At 34.1% G+C, this 22241-nt stretch overlaps 1 protein-coding gene and 1 non-coding gene across 2 annotated transcripts in view; one reads left to right on the plus strand and one right to left on the minus strand.

Annotated features, from left to right (window-relative positions):
• Positions 1-22241, minus strand: part of DENND1B (DENN domain containing 1B) — a 206294-nt gene that overhangs the window by 60570 nt on the left and 123483 nt on the right. The window contains exon 13 of the mRNA XM_049769751.1: positions 8370-8495. Coding sequence (XP_049625708.1) covers positions 8370-8495 — 126 coding nt within the window. The remainder of the gene's footprint in view (positions 1-8369; positions 8496-22241) is intronic.
• LOC126005554 (U6 spliceosomal RNA) lies at positions 2360-2466 on the plus strand. The gene has a single exon (XR_007494603.1). It is a non-coding gene; the product is annotated as a U6 spliceosomal RNA (small nuclear RNA).

Below are 22241 nucleotides of genomic sequence, written 5' to 3' on the forward strand. Positions count from 1 at the left end.
AGCAATATTTATTTTGTGTTGAGGAGAAGCTATATACATCCCATATAACATTTAAAATAAACCCCAGAATTTACTTTGATGGAACACAATGATTTGGTAACAGCAATTTGCAACAAAAATAAGAAAATTGGTTCTTAGATAACAAGACTATCAAATAATTCTACAGTTATACAGTTACCATTTTCTGACAGAAATGAATGATAATATAGACTATAGTGTTAAATATAGTCGTTATTTTAAATTTATAAAATTATTTGAACAGAAAAACTTAGTCCATCAGTTATAGTAGTCATATTGAATCAGGACAGTATGACAAAGAACAGTCTAGACTCTAGTGCACTACCACAGAAGGGATAAAATAAAATTCCATCAAACTCCTAGAGAAAGCAAGTCAATAACATTGCCATCAACAGCTATCCATCAATTTTCCACAATAAAATCAACATTATACATTTTATACTAATATTTAGCATTCTTAGGTGCCACAAAATAGCTTTTAAAGCTATTTTAAAAATTATGTTAAGTCACATGTTTTAATAAAAATAAACTGCATTTGTACTATCAGAGAACACAATCTAAGAAAGAGGAGAAAAAGTGAAAAACAGTCATCCTATTAAAGACAAAAGTATTGGTTTTGCACCTTGTTCTTAGTATTTTCTCTAGAGTCATATCTGGACAGCCAATAAATGTGTAAATGAAACAGCAAGGGAGTCAAGACTTTCTTAATTTGACATATTTTTCAAAAGGAATGTAAAATTTAAAAGTAAATAAGATCATTGCCTTTGGTAGCAGTTCTATCTCACTGCTATTACAAAGAGATCCAGTGCTACTGATAAATCTAGTTTTATTTGACAGATTTTCCTTAGATATGAGAAATGTATTTTATTACCATCAACGGCCTGTCCTAAATTGTCATTACAGAGCAGAAAATATTCTTCCATTCAAATAGAAAGTTATGTCTCTAATTGAAAAATATTAACTACTTATTATAGAAAAAAATAATTCTTTGGTTAGGAAGGAGGAGTAAAATTAAAAAATTCAAGATGAGGAAAAATGATAAAAATGAGATATGTAGCACAAAACTAGAATCTAATCTGAAAATTTATGTAATTTAATAGATTTTTAAAATTTCTGCATAAGATTCTGAACTTAAGCTGATGAATCTATATAATGAAAATACTCATGCAATTACTCAGCTATAATTGATTTTTTAAATTTATATTGTTCATAGACAAGTAGTCAATAAATATATATAGTTCTGTGGAAATAGTTAATCAGGTAGGAACACAAAAAGATGAAAAATAAAAAATCCTTATAAAAATAAATCGATTCTTTTTTCCAAGGAACAATATTTGGTGATGCTATCAATAGAAAGGCATAAATACTAAAATCATTTTGATAGAATCTCACACAAAGGATCATGAAAAAATGTAAGGAAAATGTAAGTCATTTATGAGCAGGAATAAATTTATTGGTATAGAGAAAAGAACCAGATTTTCTAGAAGTTAATACTGCTTTACTTGCAGTTACATTTAAGTACTGTGATAGTCAACAAATATTTAAACTAAGAATCAACAACATATTAGATACTCCAAGATAATTCTTATTCAGCAATTTGTTATTAATAGTGTAAGTATCAATGTTCATATTTTATTTCAATTTTAAAATTGAATGAAAAACATCACTGTCCACATTTGATTTCAATTTTGAAATGGTCAGGGTAGACACTTGCATAATAACTGATAATTGGAAGGGAAAAGACCCCATTTGTGCTAGAGTAGAATATTGCTTTCCCTAATACCTGCTTTTAGTTTCCAAAAACATATCCTTAGCTATGGGCAGAAAGAAATGACTTAAAACTTCTCTTCATTGCATAAATATGACCTGTATGGAACAAAGCTTACCTGACAGAGTTAACATTCTCTAGAGGGGTAAAGTTCCCTTCTCTGACTTCTAGGGCCATTCATCTATGTTTAAATGTACTTTTTTTTTTCTCTTTGGAGGTTACATACAGTCTTGTTCAATGACTACTCCTAGCATGAGGTTGAGGGGAAAGGGCTGCTGGCTCCAGGCAGCGCTCAGGGGAACCCCTGAGTGCTGTGACCAAATCCAAGCCTCCTGCATGCAAAACGTGTGCAAAAATCCTTTGAGTTGTCTCCCTAAGTATCTTCATCTTTCTTTTTAAATTTATTTTGTATCATCTGTAAGCACAGTTTCAGATATTTTATCTATGAACTCGAGGTTCAGGATAAAAAAGGTTAAATCCTTTTTAATCTTCCTATTCCTTACAAAACAAACCCTGTAATTTGCATTGTTGTGTGTTTAATAAATATCTGCCAGTCTAATATTTGAATCATTTGTGCTCACTTCGGCAGCACATATACTAAAATTGGAACGATACAGAGAAGATTAGCATGGCCCCTGCACAAGGATGACACGCAAATTTGTGAAGCGTTCCATATTTAAAAAAAAATTGAATTATTTATACAAGATAATTCAAGAATTAATAAGAGGGGACTATATCGGGGATGCATAAGGTCTCAGAAAAAGTTTATATTAAAAGAAAATAAAGTGGCTGGAGATATAGTACAATGGATATAGTGCTTGTCTTACATGAAGCTGACCTGGGTTTGAACCATATGGTTCCCCAAGACCCAACAGAAGTACTTCCTGAGGACAGAGTCCTGATTTAGTCCTGACAACTGTTAAATGTGGTCCAAATACAAAATTAAAAATAAATGCCAAGAAGAATATGTATAAATATGTGAAATACTAATCAAATCATTAGCATAGTCAATTTATATTAAACATGAATATCACTGTGACATAAGGAATTTATGTTTTATTTTTTTATTTTTTATTTTTTGTTTTTTTGCGAGGCCACACCTGTAATGCTCAGGGGTTACTCCTGGCTATGCACTCAGAAATCACTCCTGGCTTGGGGGACCATATGGGACATGAGGGATCCAACCTAGGTCCATCCTGAGTCAGCTGTGTACAAGGCAAATGCTCTACCGATGTGCTATTGCTTCCGTCCCGACATAAGAAATTTAAATAAACCAAGAAAAACGTCTGATTCCAACCAGCCAGTGGTGCTCAGATGCACATCATTCGACAGCACCAAGAACCACATTGTCCCAAACAACAAAACTCATGGAACACACATAAACAGAGGTGAGCTGACCACATCCCCAAAGGGCAGAGCCAGAGAAGCTCCACTCCATGGCCACACACTTCTCCTAGTCAAGGAACCCCAGTATGACAAGAAGAAAATACCACTCTAAAAGCATGACAATGGAGAAATAACACAGGCCTCCAACATGCATAGAGAATGAAGATGGCAGCTCTGATGACCTGAAAAGTATCAACCAACTATTTAGCATCTCAGTGAAGGATTTTAGAGAAGAAATAAGAAAGATCCTCAAATAATTCAAAGCATGGAATGAACTCAACAAACCAAATCAAAAGGATATAAAAGTATAAATGAAAAACTACAAACTGAAATAACAGGATTGAAAAACTTGGTAGACTAAATTAAAACCTTATTGGAAAGCCTCTCCAACAGTGGCTGAGGATAAAATGAGTGAGCTGAAAGATGAGATGATTAACAACTCCATGCAACAAAAGGTTTGAAAAAGAGCCTTAAAACAAATGATTAGACAATGAAAAAAATCCTCAAAGAGGGTCGGTATGATAGTGCAGGTGTAGGGCTTTTGCCTTGCACCAGGCTGACTCAGGAAGTACCTGGGTTCTATTCCTACATCCCATATGGTCCCTCAAGCCAGGAACGATTTCTGAGCGCCTAGCCAGGAGTAACTCCTGAGTGTCACTGGGTATTACACACACAAAAAAAAAATTCTCAAAGAATGTGAAGAACAATATAAGAATCATTGTAGTCCCAGAGATACAGGAAGAAAATCCCCATGAAAATCAACAGTCAAGGACATCATTGCAGAGAAACTCCCAGAGTTAAAAAGTGCATGCAACCAAAACGTGAGTTGGGCTGGGTGCAGTATTCTAGGTGAGTCATCCATTTAATTCAGTCTTGTTACTATAGCCCATCACTGCCTTCTGGCCTTGAGGGTTTCTTGTGACAGGTCTGCTGTAAATCTTAAGGATGTGCCTTTGAATATAATTTCTCTTTTTGATCTTGCTTCTTTCAGTATTCTGTCCCTATCTGTGGGATTCGTCATTGTGACTAGAATGTGTCTTGGGTACTTTTCTTTGATTCCCTTTTAGCTGGTACTTTTGAGACAAAATTAACTATATGCTTGACTTTGTTCTATTCACATGTATGGATATATTTTATCTTCTAATAATACAAGATACATTGAAGAGTAAATTAAAGCACTAAATCAAATTCTGCCACAGCATCTCTGGTCTAGTCTGGTTACTCTATTTCTCCAATTTATCTACCATATTGATTTGATCTCACTTTTCTGAATTAGAGAGTAGCTAATTTGCTGCTGGCTAACAAAATTTAAAGAGAGCAAAATGTTCATTATTCTATTGAAATCCCTTATTTTTGTTTTTGATTTTTGGGGGCTCAGGGCTTAGACCTGGCGCTGCACTCAGGGTCACTCATGGTGGGGCCTGGGTGGCCAGATGGGATTCCCTATGACGTTAAACCCAGGTATGCTGTGAGCAAGCGAAGAGTCAAAACTGCTGCATCATCTTTCAAGCTCTTATTTTTGTTGTTATTGTTGTTTTTAGGCCACACCCGGTGGCACTCGGGGGTTACTCCTGGCTCTTCACTCCGAACTCGCTCCTGGCAGGCACAGAGGACCATATGGGATGCAGGGATTTGAACCACCATCCATCCTCGGTTGACTGTATGCCAGGCAAATGCCCTACCACTGTGCTATCTCTCTGGCCCCTCAAGCTCCTATTTAAATAAAACTTTAAGGAGTTTTTTTCCCCTCTGTACTTAAGACCAGGTATGATTTATTTGTTAATCAGGCCACAGTGTCCTTTAGAGACTACAAATTACATATAAAAATTAAGATATATTTAGAGTTGCCACTCATTTATTCTTGGCACATAATTTAAAATGAAAGTTACTCTGTAGTTATTTAGCATATGCATTTTATAGGTGTTTTTAAGAATCAATATTCAGATTATGCTGGAGTGCTTCCATCATTATGCAAATCCAAGTAGGTCCCTGCACTAGTTTCAAAACAGAAAGGACCAGGTTAAAACAGTTAGAGCAGGACAGTTTAGCCCAGAGAGAGGAAACCATTCATGAATAACATGTTATTTACATTATACACGATGCCTAGACCATCTTATTCTTTTGAGAAAATTCCTAAGACTGTATCATTAGTTCAGTCTTTACTTAAGTTATACCAGATACCTTCTGTGTATCCTCATGGCAAAAAATGAAGTAAATGTAATCTCAAGTAAAAAAGATCTCAAGGTGTTAGTGCTATAATAACAGTGGCCAGAGAAGAGAAACTTGCCACCCAGCAGCAAAAGTAGAACTGTGAACCAACAGATTCAAATGCAAGCTCTAATGTTTTCATGCTGGTAACATCAGTAAATTTATTCATAATTCCCTATACTGAGTAATTTCTAAATGCTACATCCTTCATCATTCATGTAAAATGAGTAGTGTTATGAAGGCTTATAAATGATTAAGTGAATTTTTATTTTGTTTTGTTTAGGGAGCCACATCTGGTGATGCTCAGGGATCACTCTTGGTGGGCTTGGGGACCAAATGGGATTGCAGTGGTCAAACCCAAGCAGCTGTGTGCAAGGAAAGTTCCCTACCCACTGTTCTATCACTCTGCCCTCACCAATTTAATGAATATTTAAAGGGCTTTTATAGGTGCTCAAGGTTCAGTTACTGCTTTAATAACAATTATAACAGTGAATATCAGTTAAGACATAACAGTATATGATCTATAGAAATATATAAAAAGTGGAGAAAAAATGTATACAAAAAATGTATCACCAAATCACACTTTCAAGGATCAAGAAAAGAAAGAGAAGGCCACTCACTAAAGACCAACATTAAAAGGCACTGCTTTGAAGAAAGAACATGATAAACACAGGTTTAGAATATTTGGGGCCTCAGAAGTCTCTGAATTGAGTCTAATGTAAAGGCAAATGAAGGGAGCTATAGGCTGCCAGCCCACAGAGGACCAAAACTCCAGTAGAGACCTCAGCAGTTAGGTGCCAGCAGTCCTAATCCAGTTCTGCAAGTTTCATTTTGCCAAATGCAAAAACAATAATCACTTGTTGCTTTTCTAAATCTATAAGCAATCCTGAAATTTTGAAAAGCAATACTGAGTAAAATAATTCAGATTGTACTCTAATATCTGGGAATGCATTAGAAATATAACTTATATATTTAATGTGCATAATTTATCTATCTATAATAATTATCTAACTATAATATGTCTAGAAATATTATTCAATGTAACTCTGAAAAAAGGCAAACTATGGAGTAATTGTAATTTCTACATTCAGCTCATCTTTTTTATACCAGAATGTATACCAGACATATGTCCATTTTACTAATGTTGAAAAAAATTGATAAAACATACTTTTAACATATTAGGAATCACAATTTATAAAAATAATGACTAAAACAAACCAAAGGATTTATTTAATGAATAATAAAGAATAAATCATATACTTTAGAAACTATTTAAATACATCAAGTATGTTTCACAAAATAGAAATTTATTCAGACTGAGTCAAACAAACATGAAGGTAAAAATGTGAAGACAGTGAAAAATACTATTTTCTTCTACCCAGAAAAACTAGCAGTAGAGAAAGGGCATCAAACAAAAATTTAACAATTTAAATTAAATAAATCTTTAAGACATATTAATAAACAGGAAAGATATTCTGATTAAATAATATCTTTCTCATAGATCTTGGTAATCTGTTTTCAAGATATTTTTAAGTTAATGAGATATTTCATCCTAACTGCTCACTTTAAGTCAAAATGGAAGAAAATTACACAAAGTGAAACATTTATACTTTCAACCATAAGTTAAATTATGTAAGAAAAATTTCTCCATATTAGTCCTTGTAACAAATCTAAAGTCCTTTACTAATTTAAAAAGAAAAGTAAAGATGAAGCCTATAAAGATGAACAAGTGTTTAAATGTGGCAAAGTTCAGTGATATTTTAATATTTCCTCATGCACTGTAAAACCTGAAACCATCCATCCACCTTAAAAATGTCTGCCAACTATATCTCAAATTAAGTTTAATGTTTTCATTAATGTACAATAATTTGGATATGATGGATATGCCATTATAGACTTTTAAGAATAAGACCCAATATAAATGTCACTCATTTCTAAGACTCCCTATGAGATTGCATCAATAAATCCTATATGCAAATTAGATACATGTACTTATCTAAAGACAGCAGCTGACCCACCTATACATTTAAAATTCCTGCCAATAACTCAGCTCCTCAGAGGTATAACAGCCCTAGGTAGAAAATGCTATTAGGAAGTCAGTCTAAAACTCATTCACTTCATTTAGTACCTTGTAGGTTTGTCATAAGGTTTACACACCAGTCCTGAAAGGTAGATAGAGAAAGCACAAGCATTTTCACTTTGCAAATGAAAAGCTCAAAATCTACAGAGACAAAGGAAGTAGGTCATGGTCCACAACTAATATGTGACTGCTATTAGATAGAAGACCTGATTACTACTTGCTCAATATTTTTATTGATTGCAAATTATTAATCTGGGGGGGTCAAAGAAGGGCAATGTAATAATTTCCATAAAAATCAGATTTAAGTAATAATTTTTGATAGAGAAATCAATATAATTTGGCATAACTTATTGGACCTAGCAATGTGGCTACAGTTATATATGACAATAGTTTCAGGGTTTAAAACAAAGGAAATGCCAAATGGGATAGGATATGCTAAACAAACAAACATTCTTAGAAGTGTTTGAATTAAAAAAACAACAATAACTTTCAACTATTGTAAAATTTTCTAGTCTGAATATTTTAAACATTAAATTTTCATTTATAAAGTCACAAATATAGTAAATATAATTGTCGCATTAATTACTCAATGGCCTTAGTAAGATTATGTAAGTTAAAATGTACCAACACAAGTAATTGACTAAGGATGTATTTTTATTTTATAACAATAAATAAGGTGATATGTATTACAATATGGAAAAGATTAAGAGTCACTCAAAAGTCAAGAAACTGGAGATGAACATAATGTTTTAAAACAAAAATTCTTATTATTTGAGAATCTGAAATATTTGTATGGTACATTTTTAAAGGTGTGATTTTAAGATGATGGGCTATTTTATTTTGTTTCTCTACCCAATTCCAAAGAACTGTATGAAAACAAATGAAAGTGTGAGGAGATGAAATGCTTACAGGTTTGTATCTCAGTGCATCTCTGTAGGATCCAAACAAAGCTGCCTGTGCCCTAAGAAAGGCCCGAGCGACTCCGTCCCCCGTAGCTGTAGACTGCTTCTTCAGTTTATTTTTCAGGGCCGAGACCTGCATGACAGAGAGGAACAGTTAAATTAACACCTCAGAAATTGGTACATCGAGGTACAAACCCAATCAGCAGGCGAACCACAGTGTCTGCAGGTCAGCCCCAAACTCATCCTCCTCCCCAATAGCTTATCTTTTAAACTGCGTTGAGCACCTGCTGGTCTGTTAATTGAAACGAAGGCAGGAACCCACAGCAACGTGCTAATGCAAATTGGTTTATGCTCTCTTTTTTTTCCCAGGGCCTCTTGACATAAATAAGCTTTAATTATTTTACAATAAACTGCGTGTGCGCCACTTTTCTGCAGATTTTTAGCAATTACAACATGTGTCTACTTGTTTTGAAATGAAACCGGTTGGGTATCCTTCATTTCTGCTATGTAAGGTTATTTGTTAGAGGTCCTCCAGGACAACTTACTGCTTCATTTTTATTTTTGGAAACCTCACTTGCACATGCAATTTTACAGTCAATTGTTAAATTGTTTTCACGTTAATTAGATGAAAGAGAAGTTATTGAGAACTACCATGAGAGGAAAATTATTTAGGTAAAATGCATACACTGTTTCATTTAATTTTCACAAATTTTCTATGAGGAGGCAATCATACTATCGCTTATAAATGAAAAAAATAGAAGTGCAAAAATATTCATCAATTTGCCTCTGCATGTAAGTAATACATGATGAAACGGCAATTTAAACCCAGCTATCTCCACTCCTATCTACTGGGCTTGAATTAGAACAGTACTAAATGTTAGAAAATGTAAGAAAAATTCTTTGAGGATTTGTATAATTTTACAAACCACTTAATTTTATTGTCATTTTCATGTGTTTTTTTTTTTTAATTCAAGTTCTGATCTTTTTTTTTTTTTTTTGGTTTTTGAGCCACACTTTGGGGCGCTCATTGGTTACTTCTGGCTCTGTGCTCAAAAATCTCTCCTGGCAGGTACGGGGGATCATATGGGATGCTGGGATGGTAACCAACTCGGTCCTGGGTCAGCTGCTTGCAAGGCAAATGCCCTACCGCTGTGCTATCTCTCCGGCCCCATATTCTGATAATTTCTGAGAATTCATTACGCTTCTGAATATCCCTTATTTAGAATAAAATTTATTTTACTGAGTGAGATGAACCAAATGATGAGTTGTTTTTTTAAAAACGGTGAAGGTGACATGATATGCTTCTTATTCATTGAGTTAGCATGACCTTTCACACATAACCTTTCACATAAATGAAAACAACATCGTTCATTTAAAAATACTGATGATCATCTATACTCATCACTAATTTCTATGGAAAGATAAAGTCATGTGAAAGTTGTTTTCTTGATGAAAAACTCTGGTTGACTTACTCACCTAACAGAGTATGTTCTTATCTTTAACAAACTTCCAGATAACAAAATAATGTCATTTATCTATTTCATATGTATGAAAAAGGGATATTTTTATTTCTTTGTGCAAGCAGCCCTGACTTCTCTTGTAGATGATGACTGTATTTGAAGTGTCAACCTAATTAACAACTAAACTTTGAATAATGCTAATGAGAAATGAACACAGCATCAGAGGAAGGACCAGCTCTACAGGTGATAAACCTTCACAGAAGTGACATTTTCCAGTGTAAAGTCACAGTTACTGTGATCTGATCAAAGAAAGAGACCCCCATTGGGTCCAATTATAACCACAGTTTTGAAAAAATTATTGAGTTATGATGTTCATAATCTATGCAAAAAGGCTTGTGCTGTATAGGTCTTCTCCCCATAGCTGTGATCTTTTCAATTTATACCCAGGCTCCATAGATTTAGATGAAAGTTTAGAGCCTAATTCATTTAGCCTACAGAGTGCATAAGCCAGAATTTATTTAAGCAAAAGTTCTTATTAAAAGCGAACCTTAATAAATGTACATTTTCAGGTAATCCACATATTCAACAATAAATACAGATGAAAGATAGAAAAATGTCATATTTGAAAATCAGTAATGAATTTTTTTAAATTTCAAATGCCTTTACAGATAAGCCAATAGAAATGAGTATTAATATATCTTTAATCACTACCATAATAAAAAAAATTACGATGGAAGAAATAAGAAACCAGTCTTTCATATTAGCTACTCTACTTACTCAAAGTAAATAGAATTTAGTAAACAGTAAATAAAATTCATCTAAGTGTATTTTTCTATAAAACATGAAACTGATGATTCAGGTCTCACAAATCAAGTATTCTTGAACCTTCTAAAGCATACATGCTCAGGGAGAGTGGAAGGAAGTCTCACCATTTCTTAGCCTTTATTACCTCAAGCTCTTGATTGATTAATTGCTGCGGAAGTTATCCAGGATATTAATCACATTGCCCTAAGTCCTTCCTAATAAAATCATAAATATGTGGCTTCCACTCCTCAAATTAGTCAATGATATTTCCTGAGCTCCCTCAGGAGCTGTGTAGATAATAAAAGGAAAAAGAACCTAAAACACTCACTCTAGACTTGTACTGTTCTGCTTTTCCCAGATATACAGACTTTAAATGTGATCAGTTACAAATGGAGATTTGCTGCATGTGGAGAAAAAAAATAAACACGCTCTTAAAGACTTAGTAGCCCCAAGAAAGCAAATAGCTCCATAACACTTACACAGATTATATCTTAAAAAGTTTTTACTGCATCTGTGATTCATACTATTTTTTCTTGGACAGTGCTATTACATGTGAGTGTAGTACATGAAATATTATGTGAACACATATGTGAGACTATCACATGTCTGTTGAAAAACAGGACTCTGTTCTTTGCCGGTTTCTACGTTGTTTTATCTTCTTAAACTACATGAAAAGAGTTTTTCTTTCTCTGGTGGGTTTCATCTATGGGGCAATCTAAGGTAATTTCTGTTCTTTGGGAGCAGAAGAGTGTTTGTATGTTGTTTGTGTAAACAAATGAATGCTCAGAAAGAACCTATAAAACTAAAATCATGTTAATAGTTTTAGATATAAGGTTATTTCTCTAGTATAAAATGATAATGCCAGTGTTGCTGTCTTCCTGTTCTTTAGATCTTTGGAGTAAATTGTCACCAGTTGTCATTGCCCTTGCTAGTGCTAATTAGCTTTTAGCAGTTTTCAGCAAAAAAAAAAAAAAAAAAAAATCTCTTCAGGACTTTTTTTAATACTTAATTCAAGGAAACAGCATTTTTCTGATTTAACTTTCTGATTTAACCAACCCCTAATTTTAGTTAAGTAAATGAAATCTAAACTATGAAATCTATGAAATCTAAACTTTATGCTCACCTATAAGTCTGAATCATTTTTTAAAAGCATTTAAAACCTTTTTTAAAACATTTTTTAAAGCATTTAAAACCTTGATCACAGGACTAGTTGTCACACAACTATATTAGTGTGATTGTGAAAAAAATATCAATTCAATTTTACTTTTTTATTCTACTTCCTTTTCTTTTATACTTTTAATGGTAAGTATATCACTTCCCATTGCCAAAGATCATTTCACTATTTAGTGAGTACTGAAGTCTGAATAATTTTTTTAATCTAATTTGGTATTCCCCCCAAATTAATGACAAAATCTTTAGGAATAAGAATCATTTCATAGCTCTGATAAAATATTTCAATTCCTTTCAAACAAAGAGAAGTCAGGCCTTCCCCCACAGACATTCAGAGCAAAAAATACAGCAGAGGTTTCAACACAATGGGAGTTCAGTACAACATGAATAATAGTGCCCCCATTTTCTGCTTTTACCCTCTTAACACAAAGGTGACCAAAAATAAAAGGAGTAAATTATGTGAATAAACACAGCAAACATGTATGAATTAAAAACATGCAAACTACAAGCACACAATCTGAGAAATGAAGTAACTGTACCAAGTGGGAGTTAGGGAGAGTAGAGGAAAAAGCTGAGATTTCAGAGAAGTAACATTTCTCTCTCACTTGACTTTTAAATGAAACTTTAAACAGAAAAATGAATTAGCTACTATATCCAGGATTTTAATTCTTTAGGATCACAAGGAAAAACAAGTTGAAAAAAAAATAGAATGTGAAAATATATATTCAGAAACCATGTTTAGACAACTAATAGAATACCAGGCTGCTGAAAACCATCAACCTACACTACTTAAAACATCTCTGTGATGGGATGGAGCAATAGTACAGTGAGGAAGGCCCTGCACATGTCACATATGCATGTGCACCACATATGTACCCTTGAGCAGAGCCAGGAAAAAGATATGAGCTAGGAGGATGCAATGCCAGGTGTAGCTCCAATTTCAAAAGAAAACAAACCAAAAAACATTCCCACTGTGAATTTTTTTTTTGGCATGCAGAAGGTGACAGGTATAGTGGATGCTGTGTAAAGCGCAGGGGCCTCAAGGGATTCTCCTTGAGATATTCATCCAACTAGTTCAGACAGCTCAGTGTCAGGGTCCAAAGACAGTGGAGCTGCTTGGGTTCTGCCATGCTGGGGCTCACTGGGAAACTTGGCAGGGTAGAAGGCAAGCAGTGCTGGGCAGAGTTGGAGTCCTGGGAAAAGAACATGCAACCCTCACAGTTCTGTCACATCCTCAGTTCTATGTTGTTTCTAAGTTTTTCTATGTGTAACCAAACTAAAAACGACATACACATGGAAAAGCTAATACTTAAAAGTCTGCTTTTGAAAAAATTACACTAAATATTAAATAGTTCAGGAAACATGTTGACATGTGAACCACCTATATTATAACTTTATATTCTTCAATGCTTAGAAAGTTCTGGCTTTCATTAAAGAAAAATTAATCCTTTGTTCTAATTTTTTAAGAAGCTTCTAGTTAATGATTAGAAGAGAAACCATTAATACTGATTAAATGAAAAGCATATGAGACACTCTGAGATAGAAGTCAATGATTTTTAATGACATGGCGTAGGCTTCAGATGATCAGACAATGGCCATTCACCCCTGAACCTTGGATTCCATCTATGGAACAGGCATGATTTTTTGTGGCAGTCCCTGGACTTCTACCAGGGAAGGCCCTATTGCTTCCCTGATACCGACTTGCTCCAGAGAGAATTTCTATGATATCCTGACAATTGGAAATAACAACTTGCTTTCAGGGTAGGGTTCTCTGCAACACCGCCTAACATTGAGATAAAACCAGAAGATGCTCCATGACACTCTGACTTCGATATAGGATCTGTGCAAAAACTAGGATCTCTAATTAAAGAAAATTGACTGCAACAACTATGACTAAGAAGAACTTTTACTGGGACCACAAGAAAGATTTAGGGGCTAGACAACTTAGTATTTCTGGAGCCAATAGTTGGCTATATGACAGGATGCTTCATGGGTAGGGTGTCCCTATTTTTAGGACAAAGAATTTTCCTTTCTGTTTTCCCCAATTTTTGCTGCACCCATTTAAAAAAAATAAAACTGGCACACCCACCCCTACACAGAAACCTTTATTTTTTCTTTTGTTTTCTCTTTTTTACCTGAGTAATAGGGGCTCCCACCTTTTTTCATAGAACCTTGGGACATGGGTTACTTTGTTTTACCACATATTTCTGCATTTTTCTATAAAACAAGAAGAAAGGAAAAAGAAAGGATGGGGGCCAGGGGCCCAGTGGTCTCATATACATTGGTGGAGAAAAATTACGAACAGAACTAAATATCTAAGCCAAAACCAATGACATTAGAATCAAATTTAACAATCTAGTGAAATGGGCCAGGGGGCAAAGGTGGTGGTATAAGATGTGAGCACTAGTGGTGGGAGTGGACCTGATTTACTGTATATCTAAAATTCAACTATGAAGAACCTTGAAGATTTCAATGGTTCCAATAAAATAAAATCGAAAGAAAGAAAGAAAGAAAAGAGAGGAAGGAAGGAAGGAAGGAAGGAAGGAAGGAAGGAAGGAAGGAAGGAAGGAAGGAAGGAAGGAAGGAAGGAAGGAAGGAAGGAAGGAAGGAAGGAAGGAAGGAAGGAAGGAAGGAAGAAAAGAGAGAAAGGAAGGAAGGAAGGAAGGAAGAAAAGAGAGAAAGGAAGGAAGGAAGGAAGAAAGAAAGAAAGAAAGAAAGAAAGAAAGGAAGGAAGGAAGGAAGGAAGGAAGGAAGAAAGAAAGAAAGAAAGAAAGAAAGAAAGAAAGAAAGAAAGAAAGAAAGAAAGAAAGAAAGAAAGAAAGAAGAAAGAAACAAAGAAACAAAGAAGAAAGAAAGAAAAAGGAAGAAAGGAAGGAAGGATGAAAGAAAAAGAAGAAAGAAAGAAAGAAAGAAAGAAAGAAAGAAAGAAAGAAAAAGAAAGGAGAGAAAGAAAGAAAGAAAGAAGGAAGGAAGAGAAAGAAAGAAAGAAGGAAGGAAAGAAAGAAGAAAGAAACAAGGAAGGAAGGAGGAAGGAAGGAAGGAAGGAAGGAAGGAAGAAAAAAGAAAGAAAGAAGGTAGGAAGAAAGAAAGAGAGAGAAAGAAGGAAAGAAAGAAAGGAAGGAAGGAAGGAAGGAAGGAAGGAAGGAAGGAAGGAAGGAAGGAAGGAAGGAAGGAGGAAGGAAGGAAGGAAGGAAGGAAGGAAGGAAGGAAGGAAGGAAGGAAGGAAGGAAAGAGGGAGGGAGGAAGGCAAGCAAGAAAGAAAGAAGGGAGGGAGGGAGAGAGGGACGAAAGAAAGAAAGAAAGAAAGAAAGAAAGAAAGAAAGAAGAGAAGAAAGAAAGAAAGAAAAGAAAGAAAGAAAGAAAGAAAGAAAGAAAGAAAGAAAGAAAGAGGAAAGAAAGAAAGAAAGAAAGAAAGAAAAGAAAGAAAGAAAGAAAGAAGAAAAAAGAAAGAAAGAAGAAAAAGAAGAAAGAAAGAAAGAAAGAAAGAGAAGAAGAAAGGAAGGAAGGAAGAAGGAAGGAAGGAAGGAGGAAGGAAGGAAGGAAGAAAGGAAGGAAAGAAAGAGAGAAAGAAAGAAAGAAGAAAGAAAGAAAGAAAGAAAGAAAGAAGAAGAAAGAAAGAAAGAAAGAAAGAAAGAAAGAAGAAAGAAGAAAGAAAAGAAAGAGAAAAAAGAAAGAAAGAAAGAAAGAAAGAAAGAAAGAAAGAAAGAAAGAAAAGAAAGAAAGAAAGAGAGAAAAAAGAAAGAAAGAAAGAAAGAAAGAAAGAAAGGAGGGAGGGAGGGAGGGAGGGAGGAAAGAAGAAAGAAAGAAAGAAAGAAAGAAAGAAAGAAAGAAGAAAGAAAAGAAAGAGAAAGAAAGAAGAAAAGAAAGAAAGAAGAGAAAGAAAGAAAGAAAAAGAAAGAAAGAAAAGAAAAGAAAGAAAGAAGAAAGAAAGAAGAAGAAAGAAAGAAAAGAAGAGAAAGAAAGAAAGAAGAAAGAAAGAAAGAAAGAAAAGAAAAGAAAGAAAGAAAGAAAGAAAGAAGAAAGAAAGAAGAAAAAAGAAAGAGAAGAAGAAAGAAGAAAGAAAGAAAGAAAGAAAAGAAAGAAAGAAAGAAAGAAAGAAAAGAATGAAAGATAGAAGTTGGGGCTAGAGTGAAAGCACAGTGGTAGAGCGTTCGTTAGCCTTTCATGCAGACAATCTGAGACGAATTCGGGTTTGATCCCTGGCATTCCATATGGTCCCCTGAGCCTGCCAGAAGAGGTTTCCGAGCACAGAGTCCTGTCATCACCAGGTGTGCCCCCCAATATATATATATATATATATATATTATATATATTTATATATATATATATATATATATATATATTGCCAATGATTTGGAGATAGAACTTAACTGTCAACTAATATGGAATCTCATACAACTATATTTTTCAATAAGGACACCTTAAAATCAGACAACCCAAAATGCTTCCATCCCTACCACAAGCCCAGAGTTATTTAAGTTCTCTATTCCATTCATTTCCATTTATCAGGCTGCTCCAAAAGGGCTACTCAATAACTTCCTTGGCTCCCATATATACCTAACTCCTATCAGTTCAACCTCTGCTGGAGATTTAAATGTGTTCTTTTCTCTAAATCCCCGCTACTATTAAGTTCAATCAACTATAATCTCTCACAAAACTAATATAAATGGTCTCTGATCAGAGACTGATCTTTCTATTTTATTTTTTCAAGAAATAAATTTCTACAAGAAATCTTCAAAACCCAGAATCTAAGATATACATATATGTTTATGCATATATATTAGATGTATTCCTGAGCACAGCCAGGAGTAAGCTGAAGATAGCTCTATATGATATATAATTGCATACATATATACTGTAACCCAAAAACATGTATAATATGCATGTATAATATATATGTTAAATAAATGTAATATGCATAAATTATGCATGAGTATATATTATTATATACCTAAGTTTATATACTATACATATACACTTTTTTTTTGCTATACCTGGATGTGCTCAGGAATCACTGCTGGCAGTGCTCAGGGGACCTTATGCATTACCATGTTAGATGAATGCAAGGTTAGTGCTTCACCCACTGTACTATCTCTCCAACTTCCATGATATTTTTAAAAGTCAACGTGGCTATTCCTCAGCTAAAAGTGTCCAGTAAAATTCCAAGAAAGTCCATTTGTAGGTCCTGAGAATGAGCTATAAGGGTTTGATGATATCTTCCTAATTCTAAAAATCTATTTTGCATTAACTCCATTCTTCCCATGACTACTTTACAGAATTTTTTTGCATTTCCTAAACTGCCACACACACCCCCACCTCATCAAAACATCTGTATATGAGATTCCTCCTCCATCCACTTTGCTTAGCTTTACTCATTTTGAACAACCAGATGTTTTGACAGGATGCTTGGCCATTCCCCAAGAACACATTAGTTAGACTGGTCAGAAAGGGATCTCAGTTCTGCTCACATTGTCTTCACTTCAGCTTACTAAGGAAGAGACTGCTGTTAATCCTCCAATTAGATCAGCAACTTCCCTACCCCCCCCATGTATATGCACACTTGCACGCATGCACACACACACACCACACACACACACACAACACACACACACACACACACAGCCTTAGAGTGAACTTGCAGCTAGAGTTCAGAATGGATGGTGAGCTGAGGGAAGATGTGGCACATGCAGGCAGGCAGGGACCCTAAACAAAAGATGCCTGCATTTCCCTGTATCCATATACTCCTTTCTTCTGGGACAACAAAGAGAAGTAACAGGGGAGCTACCTTAGCATTGGGTAAAGAGCCAGCCACACTGCTCAGCGGGAGAATGTTTGAATGATATGTGTCAGGCTCTACTTTGAATGCTACCATTGCCAACATAAAACAACAGTAAAGGCTTGTGGGGTTGAAAAGTTAGTACAGAGGTTAAGGTGCTTGCCTTGTTCCCATTTCACTCAGATTCAATCCTTGGCAACCCATATGGTCGCTGTAGTACTATTAGGGGTACTCCCTGAGTAGAATTAGGTGTGCCAGAGCTGTGATTTGAAGGACCAGCACCTTCCTTACTGAAAACACTAGACTCTGTTTCCTCAGGGACAAATGGAAAGCATTATTTGTCTCCCAAAGTATAACACATTAAACTAAAAAGAGAAACCCATTTCTTTTTCTTTTTATCTTTGTTTTGGATTTGGGGGGCCACACCCAGTGACACCGAAAGGTTACTCCTGGCTGTGTGCTCAGAAATCGCCCCTGGCTTGGGGGACCATATGGGACGGCAAGGGATCGAACCACGGTCTGTTCTGGGTCAGCCGAGTGCAAGGTAAATGCCCTACTACTGCACCATCACTCCAGCCCCAGAAACACATTTCTAAATAACTCAGAACCTAAGTGAAACTGTAATATCTTTTCCTAACCTGGACACTCCTTATATTTCCTGGAGAAATCCTGTATAGTTAAACATAGAGACTATAGAAGAGGTGGCAAGCCTGGTTCTAATATCATACACACTAGAGTTATCCTTTTTCTTTATCAGATATTATGACAATTTAATATAGTAAACCCTCATGTGAGACTACAGGAAATAGTCATGTAATTAAATATATCTGTTGACATCTGCAGAGTTTTAAGAGTTGAATCTGTTTATGTATTTTTAAAGCTAATTTACAAATCTCTCTGAAAATCAAGACAATTCTTTTCCATACTTATTTCCAAATTAATTGCATCACTTGAATATTTATACCTAACATTTTTTTAAAGTCATAGTTTAGGTTTTTGTTTCCTCTAGTTCATTAATTAGGCTTTTAGTGACTTTTGGTGATTAAAAGCAATTTGCATTTTTTCTTTAATATCACAATAAAACTATTAACCTATTCTTTCATGTGAAACTTGAAAGCCTCACTTGAAGATGCAGTCTCTTTTAGATGACTACTTTTTTTCATGTTTAGTAATTAAGAATACTTTATACCCAATGTAGCTAGCCTGTAGCACCCTAGTCAATGAGGAATGGAACAATCAGAACTCTTAAGTGTACTATATTACTCCACACTTTTAGAGTAGTAAAAAAGAAAGTCATTTCCAATATTACTGAATGCATGAAGAAAATGAAGGAATTTGAGGTTTTTGTTTGTTTGGTTTTTGTCACACCCAGCAGTGTGACAGGGCTCTAAGGACCATATGAGATGCCAGAAATTGAACCTGAGTCAGCCTCAAAGAAGACAAGTATCCTACCCACTGTATGATCACTCCAGCCTCAAATATGAGTGTTTAAACAAATATGAGTGTTTAAACAGTCCTAATTTAAGGCAAATGAATCATAGTGACATTCTCTAACAAAAGTAGAATAAAGAATGAGCTTCTTGATTTTAAAAGATTGGGACACTTGTCTTGAACGTGACTGATTCAAATTCGATCCCTAGTACCCCATAAGTTCACCCGAACCCACCAGAACTGATCTTTGAGCACAGAGCCAGGAGCACCACTGAACATGCCCCAAAAGCAAAGCCAAAAAAGCTGGCCCTATTAAACTATAAATCATGCTTCTCTGAGAAAGACCATGGTAGCCTGAGATCATTCTATAGGAACTAAAGCTCTAGACCCACCATTTACATTAACTTTCTGTGTCTTCATCATCTTACCTAAACTGGGGATAAGCATATTGATTTCTCTCAAGGCATATTCATCTTTACTTTAATGAGTTGGTTATTTAGAGACAGGCAAGTAATATTGGTCAAAGCTGACCTTCCTAGTAATGAATGTTCTAATCATATCATTTTTTTCTGATGTCAATTCTAACCTTTCTTCTATAAAGTAGTCACTATTGCATTATATTAATATTTACATGAAAACAGATTTCCTAAAACTCATTACAATACTAATGAACTTAATTTTGCATCAAATGGGCTGTTGATTAAGGAGTAACAATTCCAAAGTATGTTTTACAATGTCAGTTATGAAGAAAACAAAAAATGAGCAGCAATACTACAGAAATACAACACTTAATATATTATCTACTTAAAACTCAAGTATATATTTGAACTAAAATATTTCAAAAATAATTTCCTTTATGTTAAGTTATACTTATTTCATATGTCTGTTTTAATTAAGCCATCTGACTTTTTTGCCCTATGCTTAAAAACACAACATAAAACATGAACTTGAATTGCTACTGTTACATAATCTAAAACATACTTTATTATTTTAAAGTACTCTAAATTTGAAAGTACCCATTTGGTAATCGCATTGAAACTAATATTAAAATATATTCATAAACAAAACTTACAAAATCCATATTAATAGGTTGACTGCTTTAAAAAGTCATTCCGTGTCATAATCAGTATCATTAAAATCACTCCCAATAAAAGCTATGTTGTTTTTCTCTCCTAGTGATCCAAATCTATCATGAAATGATGAAACTGAAAAGCAAGTGTTCTTGTCAGAAGACAGGAAGAGAGTTTTTTTCCCCTCCCTTAAGGAAAACAAAGGATTCCTGAAAGCTCTGCCCTGATTTATTTTTCCAATTTTAAATACCTTAAGAGTAGCGGAACTGCTACTGGCATGGTAGTATTTCTAACAGTCAATAAATCTAAAATATTATGTGTGAATATTGGAATGAAGCCATTAAGAAGATTACAGCATGCAACACAGCAGAGGGTCCACAGGAAAAAAGAGCCAGTAATTCAGGACAACTGTGACCACTGACCTTTGAACAGCCAAGACCACTGGTCAAGCTAACACAGTAATAGAGAGCACATGCTAGCAAGTCCCAGGCCTGCAAGGATTTCAGTGCTCTGGTGACTGACTATAGAAAGCTCCTACTGAAATATCAGTTGATTTAGTAAAAATGAGATTATTTCAGTCAAAAAATTTTAGAAAATAAATCCATAATATTAACACATCTAAGTTAATGCCTCTACAGTTACAAAAATATAACGAAGACTATGCTATGCAACTCGAAATAAAGCTTTGAAAAATTAAATCTAAAGATAAATGATTAGAAATGTGTCCAACATTCACCTATTTTTGAAAATGATAAATTTCAAAACATCTAGTTCTTTCAGTAAATTGTTTTTACTTTGCTCCCCCAAATGTATTTCCATTCATTCTTCTGATTTGTCTGTAAGTTTATAGTCCTTAATTTCCAGCAGATACATGGTTATAATGACACTGTTTTTGCATCATTCCTTTTACCTGTTTAGTTAATATTCCAGTCAACAGTTCTTTATAAGTAAATCATGAAATGCTCTATCATGTCGTTCTATTTTTAGGTTTTAATTTTGTGAAAATTGGTTAATTTATTCATATATTAAAATTACTGTTTTAGCATTCCATACTAGGAAAGTAGCATTTCTCAATTAAAGAAAATCCCTCATCAGAAGATTACTATAATAAATTGTTTTCTGAAAAACATTACCTATCATTGAGATTCAATATAAAATTTTCATGGAACAAATTTTGCTTTCTTTTTTCTTCTGTTCCTCTACTTAAAGAAAAATAACAACTCTTTCATTTAATATATTCCTAGTAGCAAGGAAATATAAAGTAAATAAGAAAAACATCCTAAAAAAATTGGGATGTTATTTTCATAACTATATCTCTTACTAATGAATAATATTTTATGGATTGATAAATGAACAATTCTAATCTCTTCTAGCAAGTTCTATAACCTTTTTTTAATGAGGCAATCCAGTTATAATGAGCTAAAGATAATATAATTTTTCACTGACCTTGGTTCAAATTTGTTCGTACACAGCATAAATTTTATTATAGTATGATAAATAGTAAAATTTAATTTGCCTCAAGATCAACAAATATTTTAGGCTATTTATGAGACTAAATAATATGATATTTTACATTAAAATTATATTTCCCTAACATGAATGATAAAAGTAATCAAGATTAATAGTAGTGTGATTTTAATTTGAAATCTCTGAATTCACATTTCAAACATCCTGATAATGATTTCAAAATGCTTTCAATGTTAAAATATATTGTGAAGGCTATTTATTTCTCATTTTTAATGTCTTTGATAATGTTTATTTTAATGAGGTACTATATTTATTTAAAACTTTGTTGTAAGGATAGAAATCTGTAAATAGCTATTAAAATGTACATAGATAGATATAGTACTGATCTGCTTTCTCTCCCATTCCAAGGAATATTGAGGCAAAAAAAAAAAATCTTAAAAACAGGGTCTATTTAACATGAGATACAGAGTATATCCTATTAAAAGCTTCAGAAATACACACACACACACACACACACACACACACACACACACACACACACACACACACACACACACCTACAAACCTTCTGCAAGATCAAAGACCAGAAGAAAACTGGCACTTAATTTATAAGCCTTTACAGACAAAAGACAGTTTTCGTCATTTCAAAAGGATCAGATGTCTTTTATGACAAACTGGGCTTGCAATTTAATTTACAAATA

The sequence above is a fragment of the Suncus etruscus genome, chromosome 3 (assembly GCF_024139225.1).
Source record: "Suncus etruscus isolate mSunEtr1 chromosome 3, mSunEtr1.pri.cur, whole genome shotgun sequence".
Taxonomy (NCBI): Eukaryota; Metazoa; Chordata; class Mammalia; order Eulipotyphla; family Soricidae; genus Suncus; species Suncus etruscus.